This window comes from Hakea prostrata, chromosome 10, assembly GCF_041222555.1.
Source record: "Hakea prostrata isolate BN-2017 chromosome 10, UWA_Hpros_2, whole genome shotgun sequence".
Classification (NCBI taxonomy): Eukaryota; Viridiplantae; Streptophyta; class Magnoliopsida; order Proteales; family Proteaceae; genus Hakea; species Hakea prostrata.
Genome location: NC_142609.1, coordinates 7,599,683 through 7,614,748, shown reverse-complemented (window position 1 = coordinate 7,614,748; position 15,066 = coordinate 7,599,683). Strand labels below are relative to the sequence as shown.

Below are 15,066 nucleotides of genomic sequence, written 5' to 3'. Positions count from 1 at the left end.
TCAAACCCATTTAATTGGGGCAAGGTTATGGTTAACGTAGTTTTGGTTGTTAAGTCAACAATTATAACTTATTGTTGACACAAGAATAAATGAAAATATTAAAAAATAAAAAATAAAAAAGGATGATCACTTAACAGAAATGCTGCCCAAGGTCCAATATGCCCAATGGGCCAACCTTGTCTGGTTAAAAGGGCATATCCCTTCTATAGCCTTCATTGTCTAGAGAGCCCCTTCCCTCTATTCCCTCCCCCAAGCCAATCTCTCCTCATAAACCATCCCATTCTCCCTTCTTGTATCTTTAGTCCTATGGATGAAGATATGCACCAGCTCTTCTTTGTTTGCCTTTACACTAAACCTATCTGGTCCTTTGCCCTTGCCACCATATGGCCTCATGCAAAACACCTCAGCCTTTTGACATTGAGTGTTGCTGGCTCATCTCCACCATTAGTGGTTCCTCAATTGCAGATATTGTTGCAAAGTTATGGTTTGGTCTGTGTATGTCTCACATTTGAATGGGAGGGAAATTTTGCAGATGGACTGCCAAATCTAGATGCTTAGACCATATCTGGAAAGGCATCTGCAAACATGTCAGTTCCAAGCTCTACCTTCTCTCTCCCAAACCTCTGGTAGATTCCCCAAGAAACAGGCGTATTGTTGTTATCTAGGGCCTTCATGGTGCTTTATTGACCACTCCAAGGCTAGCTCGCATTTCTATTTCTTAGTCTACATTCTTTGAATGGGGTTTCTTCATAGGGAAGGGCAAAAATTTTTAGAACTAAAAATAATGGCAAAGAGAGGGGAAGGGAAAAGCCAAACAACAGAAATTAAGCACAACCAGATAATGCTGCTGTGACACTCAACCCACCAGTTCACATAAGAAAGAAACGATTAAATAAATTCCAGATCCAAGTTACGCAATATCTACATGTTTGCTCGCTTAACAAACCCCATTGCCTGCATTTTCTGCTGAGGCCTGCAGTCCCATTTGAATTTTGATACCTAAATATCTACTCATTTTGAGACACAGAAGAATATGAGACAGTCTCCCAACAGGTTTTTAGTCTCAGAAACTACAAAAGAGAAGAGACAGATGACAAACACAAGACTAAATGCTATGAAGAAAAGGTGCACCAGGATGCAATCACTAATGACAAAAAACAGAAAGAAACCAAGTTTGTCACCCACAGACAAGGTCTCAAGGATGCTAATACAGCATTTACTTTTGATTTGCAACATCATCATTTAAAAATTGGAGGGGTTACTCTGTCAATTGTGCGATGAACTGGGTCTATAATACATGAGCACTGACTGGTCTTCTCCCATCAAGGGGACATGGAAGAGAATTTCCAACTGCATTCCAAGCTATTGATCTTTCAAAGATCCAACTTTTAAGTAATGAATAGCTGCTTGTTAATATTTTCTTTTATTATATCTAAACAGCTGTAGACTGTTATCACATATGTCCATGTGACATTAGGGAAGCTATTCAGTGTTCACTTATATTTAATAGTTCGTTGAGTACATGAACTAGTAAAGAGTCTGATAAGCCTCAGTCCAATTCAAAAATATTCCCCACCCAAAAAAAAAAGGACCCTATTCGGAATATGGAATATGACACAAGCATGACCATAGGTATAGAGGCCGTGTGGTTTATCTACAACATTGGCTTTTTACTGCTTTGAGTTGAAACTTGAAAAAAGTTCTCAGATTATGAAGAGGGTTTCAATACTTTTTGTTCAGTTGATGTTTTGCCATTCCCAGATACTCCTATTATCATTCTGCTGCTAAATGTTCAATTCCCAAAGTTGAATTGTTTTGTATAGTATTAATATTCTCATGGATTATCAATCATTCAGTCAGTAATCTGGTCATTTAACAACACCCCACCCCCCAAAAAAAGGAGAGTAATCAGGTCAGATGCTGTAAATAAACCAAAATTAAAGAACATAACTCCAGCTTCTTTTCCAGATTCCACTTACAGAGATTGCTCCACTGATCTAAATTGGGGGCTGAGTTGTAATTTGGCCAAGGATCCATCACTTACCTGAAACTTGTACTCAAATAAAACCCTAAAATTTCTCTAAAGGTTTTCCTATGATCTACATCTTTCAAGGATAATTTTTTCTGAAATTCTCTCTTTTATTTTTTGGGGGGGGGGGGGGAGTGGGGGAAGGGGGGTGGGATGAATTGGGCTCTTAGACAGGAGCTTCTTCATCAGTGTGTTCAGTTGTCAGGCTTAAGTTCAGCCGAGTTTTCTAGCTTTCTAGCCACTCCGCGACCAACTCCATGGTATATTTGTAGACTAGAGGGTCGTCAAATGTAGATATTATAGTATCATAGCAGTGGCAGAACCTAGATAACACAAGGCATCGGAGATTTGGAGGGGGATACGCAAAAGGTGATACCAACTAGTGTAAAATGGTGTCTATGGAGCCCACCTTTATATTCTTGAAATAAAACAATAGCTAGAGTAAAAAGGCATACTACTTGAATAACACCCAACATGAAAACCATAACAATATTGAAGGTACCATTAGCCACTATCTGAATACCGCTAGAAAAGCAAAGTCCTGAAACAGGACCTAGGCTGAGAACTTGCTCGACATTCTCATTGGACAACTCATTTGCTGACCAAGCGACACATTTGGAAGAAATAACCATCAAATATGGGTACAATCCACCTGATTATGTAGGAAAATCACCATGCCTCTCAGTACCTGAGGCATTTAACCAAAAACAGCAAAGCTGCCTTCACCAAGATAGCAAGACCCTATGGAAATCCATCACCTAACAATATGAAAGTACCGTGATCTTAGAGTAAAATTAGCCCTGCCTCACAGAATCACCTCCACTGTTATGCTACATAACACTTGATCTTGTCTGTCATGCGGAGATATCATCTCATCCAGAGGAAGGAGAGTAGCCAGTAAACAACCATCACAATTAATTTATAATTTTATATTGCACTGTCCCATCAGCAAAGAAGAGCGAAAATGAACCTAGTGCCAACTTGGAACTGGAAGAACATATGCGAATAACCCTGATTGATTCCCATTGAATCACAGCGGGAAGAGATCTTTTTTCCTCCCCCCTCCCCCCTCTTTTCTTTCATACTTGTGGGAAGTGTGGAGGGAGGATGTACCAGGATAACCTAATTACCATTCAATATCTTGGGTTTAGACCAGCTAGAAACCAAGATATGGCCAACGGTAGCTGAACCAAGGATCTTTCTCAAGGCCCAATAATGTTTTTTTCCCTAATTTAATGCTCTCTGCGTTTTGTTAACCTTCTAAATATAATGCAGGAACCATTTTCACAAAAAAATAAATAAATAAATAATGCTAACTCCTGTTCTGACCCAAGTTTGACAGTGTATATTATACTAGAAGACTGGCAGGAAACAAGAACAGACACCTACTCCCTCTAATACCATTTCAGTGACAGTTTTGGACATCATAACAAAAGAAAATTCTACTGCACCTTTTGTTTTTAGCAATGGCATACCATATAACATTTATGGAACTTTTAAATTCGATAAAACCCCAGCATTAGAAAGCTGAAGCACCTATAATTAGAAATCTAAAATTTTGTACTTGAACCGACAGGTTGAGCCCTTTTTTCCCCTCTTTGACTTTTAGAATTTATTTTCTTAACTATTCTTATTGGATCCAGCTAGGTTTTTAGTTTTTCATTTATGAATAATATCTTGAGTAAATAAAATACAAAAACATTTACCTAAGTGGTGTTAGTTATAAATAAGTGCATGTGGAATGCTTGTTCTACTTCCTAGCCATGTTTCCACAATTTTCAATGCGGACAAGCAAACCTATGTACATTGTACAGTGTCCTAGGTTGAAACTGGCAAACTATGGTCAAAACATGTTGAGATGAGGGTTTCTTAACCTATGTAGACATCTTCTGAAGATTTTCAACAGAACCAAGACAACCCATAAAACCTGAACAGTCTCGACAGGGATCTAATTCAACAGGTACAACATTGACTGAAACCAGTTTGGGAGTATCAAGCAAGCCACACACCTAATCTGAACTCACCCAAATTGAAACATATAAAACCATATGCATTTTAATTGCCTTTGTGCCTCAAGTAACAAGAATACGATAAATCATCAGAAACAACTAACAAAACTCCAGTGCAAAAAGATTAATTCCTTCCTATTTAGGCTGTCTGAAAAGTTTCCATCTTACAGAAAAAGTGGTGTGCTTTAAAACGTTAACCACATTACCCCTTACATATCTGAATGGCAATGTTGAACCTAGTTTGTGAGCTCGTAACATCTCACGGGAAGAGGAGTTGGCAGGCGAACCCCTGGATTACCCCAACTTGACCAATACCTGAGTCGTATATTGGATATCTTGAGGTATCTTATTTCACATGCTCATATATTGGATATCTTGGTCAGATCCATGGGATAAAATTAAAACCAGGGAAATTTCAACCAAAATGCCTGCAAATTTTGAAAACGAAACGAAATTCAAAAAAATTTGTACTGTTACAAAGTTTCGACCTAAATTTCACAGGTTTCGACAATTTCGCAGGTTTTGACACTATAACTTGTATTTCCTTGGTTTTTATTGATTTCTATCCCATTTTCACCTAATTTCCACAACTCCTTTATTTTCAAACTCCTCTTTTGCCTTCAAACACCTTTTAAGCCACAACAGCTACAAAGGAAACTCCATCGGCAATAGAATGTGAAACATGAGCCATATCCAACAGTTCCAAACTTCCCCTTTTTTAATTTTCGTTTTATTCATGCCTTAAATGATTGTGTATAGCTTTGAAATTAATATATATTTAGTCTAAGACTACGATCTATGATTGTGTAGTGTTAAACTTATTTTTTTAATTATTGCTACTATTTTTTTAATCTTCTGACTTTTAAAATACATAGGTACACATAATATATGAGCTTGAACTTAATATATGTGAGAGTGAGACACCATCACTTGATCTAGCTAGTCATTGTATTTTGTTGACTTGTTGTATATGTAACCCATTCTATCAAACAATTCATGTATGCTGATGATTCTATGAATGTATGCAATTTGTAATAGTCGGAACCAGTCATTTTTTAGTATACTTGAATGATAAATTTTCAATGGTTTTTTAGGCAAAATACTACTTCCATTGTGTTTGTTATGCTTTAAAAAAAAGCTAGGAAGCAAGAAATCAGATGAAATGGAGGTCATATAAAGCCCGAAACCTAGGGTTGAAATTTCAAAAAAAAAAAAAGAATCTAGGTCGAAACCCCAAGAGATTTCGGTTTTTGCCTCGGATGAAACCTTAAGTTTTGATCGAAATTTGCACCATGCCACCATGGTCAGATCACAGCAATATCTTGGATATCTCAGTATATCTAAGAACTTTACTGTAATTTTATGCTTCCCACTCAAATCTGGCTTTGATTTCAACAAAAAAATAGATACCCCACCTCTATGATATCTCACCCCAACATGCTATTTTGAGAGAGCAAGTGCCCTCAAGTTGGAGTTCTTGATCTATGATGTAGAAAATAGTGTCTCTTTTGACTTCAGAAACACTGATTGAAGTTGAAGCCTTTTTAAAGGGCACAGGAATTATAAAATGGTAAATGCCTCAAAAGCAATTATCCTCATAGCAGAAGAAAAGAGAAATAATCAGAATAGTCATAGTGGTTCTTGAGAAAGCTGTGGGCTTCTAATAAAAAGTAAATCATTTCTCCGCTGCTCTGGCATGGTCACAGATAGCAAAAGGAAACTAAAAACCTCTACTTCACAATCTTTCCCAAATAACCAAAATCGAAACTGTCAAAGTGCCTAAGGGATCCTAGGCATTGGAGTGGGCAAAATACCAAGGTAACACCGAAGCATCACCTAGGCACCCTTCCAGCAAGGGTGCTGAGGCAATGCCTTGAAAACTATGACCAAAATATTCATCTCCTTAATCATGGTTCGATTGACATAAAGCAAGAAGCTTTTAATTAGTCAGGAAGCACAAACTCAACATTTTGCAAAAGAAAAGAAGGGCATAAGCAAAATTACACCATGTCCAGAAATTAATCACTGTAGCATCAGAATACCATAGATGTACTGAACTCAAATAACAAGATACACAGAATTAGAACCAAAGGGAAGGAATACAAGTGGAGAATTAACCTAGGAGCAAATCCCTGCACCCCGTTGTAAAATCTTACGAAGCATCCATGTTTTTCAATTTTTGTGATCCATCCATGAGTCACTAGTCCATCAGTAGCATCAGCATACGAACTAAGAATTGCAAGCTTTGACTTCACCTGAAAAGGACACAATCAATATTCAAAACTGTGTGAGGGCGATTGTTTTGGTAAAGAATTGTGTGAGGAGGTGACATGCTAAAAAATGGTTGTCCGAGTGAGGTTATACAAGTTAAGATAATTTGTTACAAAATTACATAACAAAGCTAAATCATCAGATATCCACAATGCTTTTTTAATAACCAAAAAGAAATTCAAGTGAAAACAAATTAAGAATTAAGGCAAACTAAAACGTTGTAGTGCAGTACATAAAAAGCACAGCGCTGTATAACATAAGCATCTTTACAATTGATGCATGCAGTCGAGCTATCTTTAATTGGATAATAAAGTAGTAAGTAGTAACAAATATTCAAAACCACAAAATGGCATAGGCAATGAAAAGGAAAAACAAAACATACAAGTGTTTTCTTATTGGTGACAGTAATTCTCTTTGACTTGCAACCAAGCACCCGGAACAGCAGTTCAGCTCCAATCTAGTGCATTGACAAAGGGGCCAAACGCTCAGCATATATACGGGAAAAAAATCAAGTCATTCACTAAAGGAGGAATCAGAATGAATTCCATTGACATGTGATAATAAAAATTACCTTGAATTTTTTCCTAGGCTTTGCAATGTCAAATTCAGACATGTGCGGGAGAGGACAAAGCGCCTTAACGCCACCAGATAGTAGCACAATAGCACCAAAGCTCTCAACAGCAATGACCTTTGCTTTGACCACCATACCAGGCTTAACATCTGAATGGGTAAAAACTGATCCCTCAAAAGCACTGGCCTACATTAGGAGAAGAAAATGAGGTCTCTAATGTAAGTTTAACAGCATACAGAATCAAATAGTCAAAAATATATATATAACGTCAATTTTTCAGGAAAAAAGCAAAAAAATACAAACTAGAAATCAATGAGAAGGATAAATACAAATTACCCTACTACTATACATGAATATGCAACCAAAATTCAACTTGCTTTGACAAATTTATAAGATGTCAGTGACATACTAAATAGACATATTCTTACTACTTAGATTATTTTATTCTTTTCACACAAGTCATTCAAGGAATCTGCTGCATTCAATCATGCTCACCTAATCATTACTATAAGCTTTTCACCTTCTAGAAAAATACTGTTGGCCTTAAACATCAGTGTTTTTAAGTTTGGGAGCTCACTAGTCATAAATGAATCTCTACGCCATTTTTGTTGACCATTTATATGTGCATAGTTCAACCTAGGAGTTAAGACTGCTCAAAAGTTCCTATAAATTACAAGCTAGTACCTATGTTCCCCTAAACTCTATAACCCAGATAAGACCTCACCCCTAACACTCACCCATACCTAAAAAGAAATCTCTAATTGCAACCAACAAACCCCAATTTGGTTCCACCAAAAAACAGCTAAACAGAGAATCATGGGACATACTCCACGTGTTTAGGAATGGATCCCTATTATTTTTGTTAGGCATAGTTTAGGGAGGGAAAACCCCTCCTTTTGTCTTTATTTTGTTGGATTCTACATGGTTTCAATTTTATCTGTCCTAGTTTAGTTTTACTTTTTATTTCCTCAGATGTAAACCTATAAATACCCCAAGTGGGCTGTATATAAGACATATTCTGAGATTCAGTTGCTTCAGATTCAGCATGGTATCAGAGCTATAACTCTTCTGAACCCAATCCGCAAGCCTTCTGCAGCTCCCATGTCATCGTAACAATCCACTGCAGCAGCATCTGTTCTTCTCCAGCTTAAAGGCCAGCAATAAAGGAAGATAGATGGGTTATATGCTGCCCTTATTCTTTCCCAACTCATGACTTGACAAAGTGAAAAACACAAATCAGATTATGCACTACAATTGTTCTCCTCAATCCTCATTACCTGTTTTGACTTCCCCTCTGGAGATGTCAAACTGTGGCAAAGCTGAGTTTTGTTAACAGCCGCACACACAGACGTGGTGGATCAAATTCATCAGAAAAAGATTAGGCCTTCTTTTATAAATTCATTTTGTTCTTGAGGTTGTACTCAGTCCTGCATTCTAGTACAATTCTGTTTCTTTTTCCCATCCATAAGATTGCAGTTTGGACCAAATATTTGACCCATATACCAACTAGCATGGTAGACAACTTTTAAGATGACTACATCAGAATCGACTACAACAGCAGGGGCCACACACATTACATCTGAAAATTTCTGATTGTGAAACTGACTGCAGGCTCCCCACTTACAATCCCGAATGAAACAAATTATGAAATTAACCAATGTGATCAAGATCAGCCTAAATTATCATTAATGGCCATGGCTAAGCCCATACTACAGGCACAACTGTGAAGCCATGAACCCCTATTCGCTTTAGGATCTGTGCTAGCACATGATTCTCTGGTGATGGCCTTCTTGATTCGATCTATGACCCAATTTACATCAAACCTTTCTTTTTTTGGACACATCTGCTAGTATCTGGACTGTTGTCAAAAAGACCTCTGGTAATGTCAGAAATAGGACTCAGATTCAAACACAGTTTGATGGCAAGATCAAAGCATTCCACACTGACAATGATAAAACATGCTTTTCAGGCATACTTGGCGGATAATGGCATTCTTCATTGGACCAGTTGTGTTGATGGCCCTGACCAAAACGGAGTGGCCAAAGGAAAGAACTAACACCTATTTAAAGGTTACCTATGCTCTCATATTTGCTTGCTAGGTTCCTTCCCAAAATCAGTGATGCTATTCTTAGTAGGTGCATATCTTATCAACCGATGCCCTCCTGCATGCTTAACATTAAAGCACCTAAAGTTGTCCTTCGTACAAAGCCCTTTTTGGTTCCCCCTAAGGTGTTTGTTTGTGTTTGTTGTGTTCAGAATCATCTCTCATGGCAAGCTACATACAAGGAGTCTTCGTTGTATCAATGTGGGGGAGTGATATTAGCATGGTTTATAGTATCCCGGAATACGATAAGGTGCTACCCAATAGATGTCCATATTGGATACAGCCGATATGATATATATTGATTAGTCTCTCTTTTTGTTAAAGGGCATGTAATCTGCCAATATGACAATATTAGATACAAGAAAATACATTTCTTAAAATCACTTGATCGATATGATACTTGATACTAATACTTTAACCTTCATTGTTAGGGGTGGTTTAGGAAGGGAAAATCCCTCTCGCGATTGCACTCTCAAGAGGGATAATCCTCTCCTTTTCCCTTTATTTTGTTGAATTCTACTTGGATCCAACTTTCTCGAAACTAGTTTTACTCGATACTGATACTTCAAACCTTCATTTTAAAGGGTAGCTTAGGGAGGGAAAATTCTGCTGTGGATTGTGCTCTCCAGACGGATAATTCCCTATCTTTCTTGCCTTATTTTGTAGAATCCTACTTGGATCCAATTTTCTCTAGACTAGTTTTATTTTTTATTTTGCTTACGTGTAAACCTATAAATACCCCTAGTGGGTGGGCTCTAAATAAGACATATTCTAAGATTTAATTGCTTCAGATTCAACAATTTTCATCTACTTGTATGCCCTAGGATATTAAGGGATGATTCATATTTCTTTCCCACATGTTGTCTGTTAACCATCAATTGCAAGTATGGACTGCTTATTATTGGAGTATTAGGACTGAATTAGATTAATTAGGGTTTTGAAAAATTCTGCAAAATTCGATTGAAGAAGAAGTAGCAGAAAGTTTCCAGAATTATATAGCTAGGGCTGTTGGGGCAGTGTCTGATAGGAAAAGGTTCTAGGGCTTAGGGCGACACTAGGGGAGCGTAAAGAGGGTCTATAGGGGCTGGGGATTAAAGGAAAACAGAGGTGGGAAGTAGGCAGTGTCGCAGGGAAGAAGAAAAAAAAGGGAAGGTACGGTGGCTAGGGTTTGGGTGGGAATGGGCTGGGACTGCAGGGCAAGGGGTTAGAAGGCTTCTTAACTTTCTTGTGAATGAGAGAGCTTGCTGGAATTTGTTGTTGAATGCTTGGAGAAGAAGAGAAATCTTGATTGAGAGAGAGAAGAGCACACAATCCAGCCACAGCAGGCCACCAAGGAGGTTCCCACGACCATAGAACAAAATTCCATCGAAACTTTGGGAAATTACGAAATTTCCCATTTTGAGAACCTCAAAACGAAAAACTAGGGGACCAAAAAAAATCCCAAGTTTCGATCGAAACCGTCGAAATTTCGTCGAAACTTGTCGAAACCTCGAAACCTATTGAAACATGTCAAAACCTGGTTCAACCCAACTAAACCGGCCGGTTCACGAGGGAAAAAATTCCCAAATTTCATGGGAAACATGGGAAATTTCGTGGAAACTTAGGAAACTTCGTGGAAACCTAGGACTTTTTCTTGCAAGTTTTGTAGTTTTCCCATATTTTCAATTTTTTGTTTCTTTCATGTTTCCTCAAGTACCCCCTCCATCTAGACTTCCTTATCCAAATTGCGTATTTCCTCAAACTAGTTATCTTAGGCATGATGATGACCAGACTTATAAAGTTACAGTTGTCGATTACCTTGACAACCATAGGCATAAAATGTCATAGGATGTCAATGTTCGTTGGTTAGAGGAGAGGATGTTATAGGCATAGCATTACTTAGCTCACAGGATGGATCCACTGAGGCACTCCTCTTGGCACTGAGTTGTATTTTCCTTTTATCGTCAGTTACTTTGTATTTGATGTTTTGAAGTTAGAAATTATATATTGAATGTTATTTACTTAAGTAGTTAAGTTTACAATGTACTTCTCGAACAACTCTACATTGAATTTTTTTAGCAAAATACAGCCAATGTGTTTTTTATACTCTAATTAGTTTAAATGTAGAGTCCCACCTTAAAATACTCCCTAAAACCTGTCGAAACTTGCACAAAAAAATCCTAAGTTTCCTCAAAATTTCTCAGTTTCCCATTTTCACCTAGTCAAAACTTGAGTTTCCCTCGAATTTTTTTCTATGCCCACGACTTTTACAAACACTTCAATTTCAATTCACTCAATAATCAGCAAACTGACTCTCATTAAAAGATTAGGCTATTTAAAGTCTTCAAAACCAAAATAGATTCTAAAAAGGAATCCCAAACTAATTGGGATCTAACTTGATCCTTAAGCAAACAAATACTATAGGACTCAACTTGAAAACTACTTTTATAGATAAGGTTCCTTAAAGATAAGGAATCCCATCCTAACCAACTAACGTGTCATTACTAAGAAACAAATATCTAATGATACTCATCAACAAGGACTCCAAAAATAGAACTAAAAACCAGAATTAAATTTCAGAATTAATGCTGGAGTTGACCCAGCTAAGTATGGCTCGAACCAGATGTGGAAAAAGACCAATTTGCCCCTGGTCTATTTCGCCCCCCCCCCAGGTGGGTTGGCCCTTGCTCTCACATGGGCTGTCCAGGGCTGGTTACATCAGTTTGCCATTGAACTGCATACCTGCATGTGCTTAACCCCTCATTAAGCTTGGGGATTGTACCCCTCATGGAATACCCCCCTTCATGTAATGATACAAGCAATCCTCCAGCTTTGGAGTACATGTGAACTGCTTAAGAGAGTAAAAATGATGGAGTTGATTACACAGACTGATTATTATTTTATTTGTTTTACTTATATAGAACTTGATTATTGATTTGACACCATGTAACGGTGAGGATCGGAATAGGCTAGGAAGATGGATTGATAATCATTATAATAAATTAACTCCACTTTGTTTGAGAAACCTTTAATCATTTGTAACAAAAAATTGTTTACTGTTCTTTTTTATGCTCTTATACTTATTGGATTCTTTAATGCCACTAATATTGAGATCTAACGGTGTGGATGTGAGATCTGGCCCTGAAACCATGTGATCTTGCATTGTGTGGTTTGCTGGTCTGCATGCCAATTGCAACTTTAACCTAACCGTTCTGGGTGGGGTGCAACACAAAGTAAAAAGTTCAAAGACTCAGCACAGGAAGAAATGTTGAGAAGGTGGCATAAAACAAACCTTAAGAACTCCCACAGCACTCCCTTCTAAATGCCTTAATCCAAGAATTCTCACGCGAACATGATTCCCTTCTTTAAATTTTTTCTCCAGCTTATGAACTTCCTCATCAGCCACATCAAAGATCTAAAAAGCCATCATAGAAACTAGCAATCACCATACAATGATAAATAAATAATGTGTGGATGTATATACACCGCAAGACTTCAGGTGAAACTTACACTGACATAAGCAGGAGTTGGCACTGGAGCAGACGGAATTTTAAGCAGAAGGCCCAGACCTTTGTCAACTCTACCCACTCTAGAATCATCATAAATATCGCCTATCTTAACAGGCTAGAAATCAGATTCAAACTGTTAGCCCAAAAGTGGATGTCTAAAAAAAGGTCATTGATTTAATGAGTATCTGAGATGTCGCCAACAACCATAGATGGTCCAAAAGCTCTCTTCAAAAAAATATAAAATAAATGACATGCCAAGATTCATGATAATCAACATCAATATATAATAGCTTCTCTGACATGTAATCCCTAGTACAACATTATGACCAAGGCTCCACAAGGAAACGATTCACCCAAAATTGACAAACTTACACAAGGAGGAGCCTTGTTAGAAACAAGGTGAGGGTTCATTGTCAGACCAATAGCTCTAGTTGAGGGATCAATATATAATATCCGAGCATTCACCTGACACAAAATCCCAAAAGGAAGTCATAAGAAATGAAGGGACTCTGGAAGGTCTCACAATACATTAAAGCAATACAGGACCAAATATGAGGAATAATCAAAATTGAAGTGAGACTCAAAGTTGGAGAGTGTCTACTGTCTTTGCATACATCCAAACAGTCTTCAAAAGGGAAAAGATACAGAGGCAGAGCAAATTTATTTATAAATGAACAGTTGAACACAAATTAAATGTAATAAACATGTAAACAGAGCTATGTGAGTACCCAAAGTTCCAAATAAGATGGCCTAGATTGCACCAACATTGTTACTTTAGTATAAACCAGAGATAGGGGACCCTATTTATTTATACCATAAGCACTAACACTACAATAGGATGAAGATCACGGTAAGGCACTATCAACCAGGCAACAGAAAATTAATATCAGAATCCTTAAACACCCACAATATTGTGAGAGACCAGAACTGGTTTACAACTTACCAGCAGAATATGGTCAAGCACCAAATTAAAAACTAAGCAGAAGATAGGTATAAGGACATAAACAACCTCCAAAATTTCAGCCAAATTCAAAGCAAAGTCAGAAAATAAAAAATAAATAAATAAAAGAAAGAAAGAAGCAGAAGAAGAAAGCAGCCGATTGATTAAGCCTTAAAAAATCAACAGCAATTGTCTCTGTGGATAAGCATATTGAAGAGAATGAAAAATCTCAGCGAACTCCATGGAAAACTGAATCACAAGGCCTGTTTGTATTCTCCAATTAACAACAGTTGCAGTCAGAGTAGGAGTCTTTCTTATAAATCCATAAGTTTCCCAGAAACTGTAAATACCTTCAGTAAGATCCCAGGTATGGAAACAAATAACAGAACAGCAATACGGTGCTGACCGAAAGGGAAGGGAAGAAGATAGAAAGCAAAAAAGGATGGATGAAATCTCTCTCTCTTGCCTAGGTATCTTATGCCACAATCTCACATACGACACTACACACTCAAATTTACTCTCTCTCTGTCTCTCAGAGCACTATTAATTGTAATACAACTTGATGCAGTTCCAGCACTGAATTGGGTTCTTTTTCCTTAGAGAAGGCCTAGCATGGAATTTTATCAGGTCCATTTCTTACATCCATTTCCCTTTGGATAGAGGACACATGTCTATCAGTCACATCCAAAGGTTAAGATTAAATAAAAACTAAAAAAAAAAAATTCTATCTTCTAAATCTTACCTCAACCTTTAAATGTAACTGATGGACATATGTCCTTCATCCAAAGAGAAATGGATGGTACACTGAAATGGAACTGACAAAGTTCCTTGGGTTGAGTCATATAGGTAGTGGGCCTTCATACCACAGATTACAATGTAACCGACATACTTGTCACTGTACAGGAAAAGGTTTATTGGGAATTTCAGAGGCCATTAGGATGTATGGAGATACCTATTGGGTGATCTCAAATCTCAATGAGGACCTACAAAGGAAACTTGATTGGTATGTGTAGGGTTTAGGTAGATACAATAGTAGCAAGTGATGGAATGACTACATCATAATAGTTGAAGCCTTATGGGTTGGTATCAGTTCAGGAATCAAAACAAGAAAAGGTTTATGAGGTAAATTCTGGAGATGACATGATAATGGGTAAATACTTGAGAAGGAATATGAGGGAATTTAGATGTTGGATTGGGCTGAAATTTGGCCCAAGCGTACAGGCTAGGTTATAGGTGATGTCCTCCAACTTTGGTTGGGCGTGGAGAGGTAGCACAGGAGATGTAGAGTTTCTTGATTCAGGATATCAAGAGTTTGAATTTTCAAGAACTTGCTGGTTTCTAGGGTTTAGGATGGGAATTGACTGTAACTTGGTCTGAAGTTAGGGAATGATACCAAGAGATTGAGACAGGTTTGATGGTTCGGTTGGTATAGATCTAAATTTGAATTTTAGGTGTCTTGGGGAGTATGAAAACTCAAGAAAATAAGGGTGAAACAAGAGGGTGGAAAGATCTTGATCCACAACTCACATACTGCTGATCCTATTTTTCAATGAGAAATGCGATCAATGGAGGTGTAGGGTGAATCGATAGCACAGCAACAGCCTTGAACTTGAAACACCAAGAAACTTCAACCACCTTGGACTTTAAGTACCAT

General features: G+C 37.6%; 1 protein-coding gene across 2 annotated transcripts in view; it reads right to left on the bottom strand.

Moving 5' to 3' along the window:
- LOC149001788 (RIBOSOMAL RNA PROCESSING 5) overlaps positions 1-15,066 on the bottom strand; it is an 82,511-nt gene that overhangs the window by 47,020 nt on the left and 20,425 nt on the right. For both annotated transcript variants that reach the window (XM_089136251.1, XM_089136252.1), the window contains exons 10-15: positions 12,845-12,937; positions 12,474-12,587; positions 12,256-12,378; positions 6,881-7,066; positions 6,692-6,766; positions 6,157-6,293 (exon numbers count right to left, since the gene is read on the bottom strand). In XM_089136251.1, coding sequence (XP_088992377.1) covers positions 6,157-6,293; positions 6,692-6,766; positions 6,881-7,066; positions 12,256-12,378; positions 12,474-12,587; positions 12,845-12,937 — 728 coding nt within the window. The remainder of the gene's footprint in view (positions 1-6,156; positions 6,294-6,691; positions 6,767-6,880; positions 7,067-12,255; positions 12,379-12,473; positions 12,588-12,844; positions 12,938-15,066) is intronic.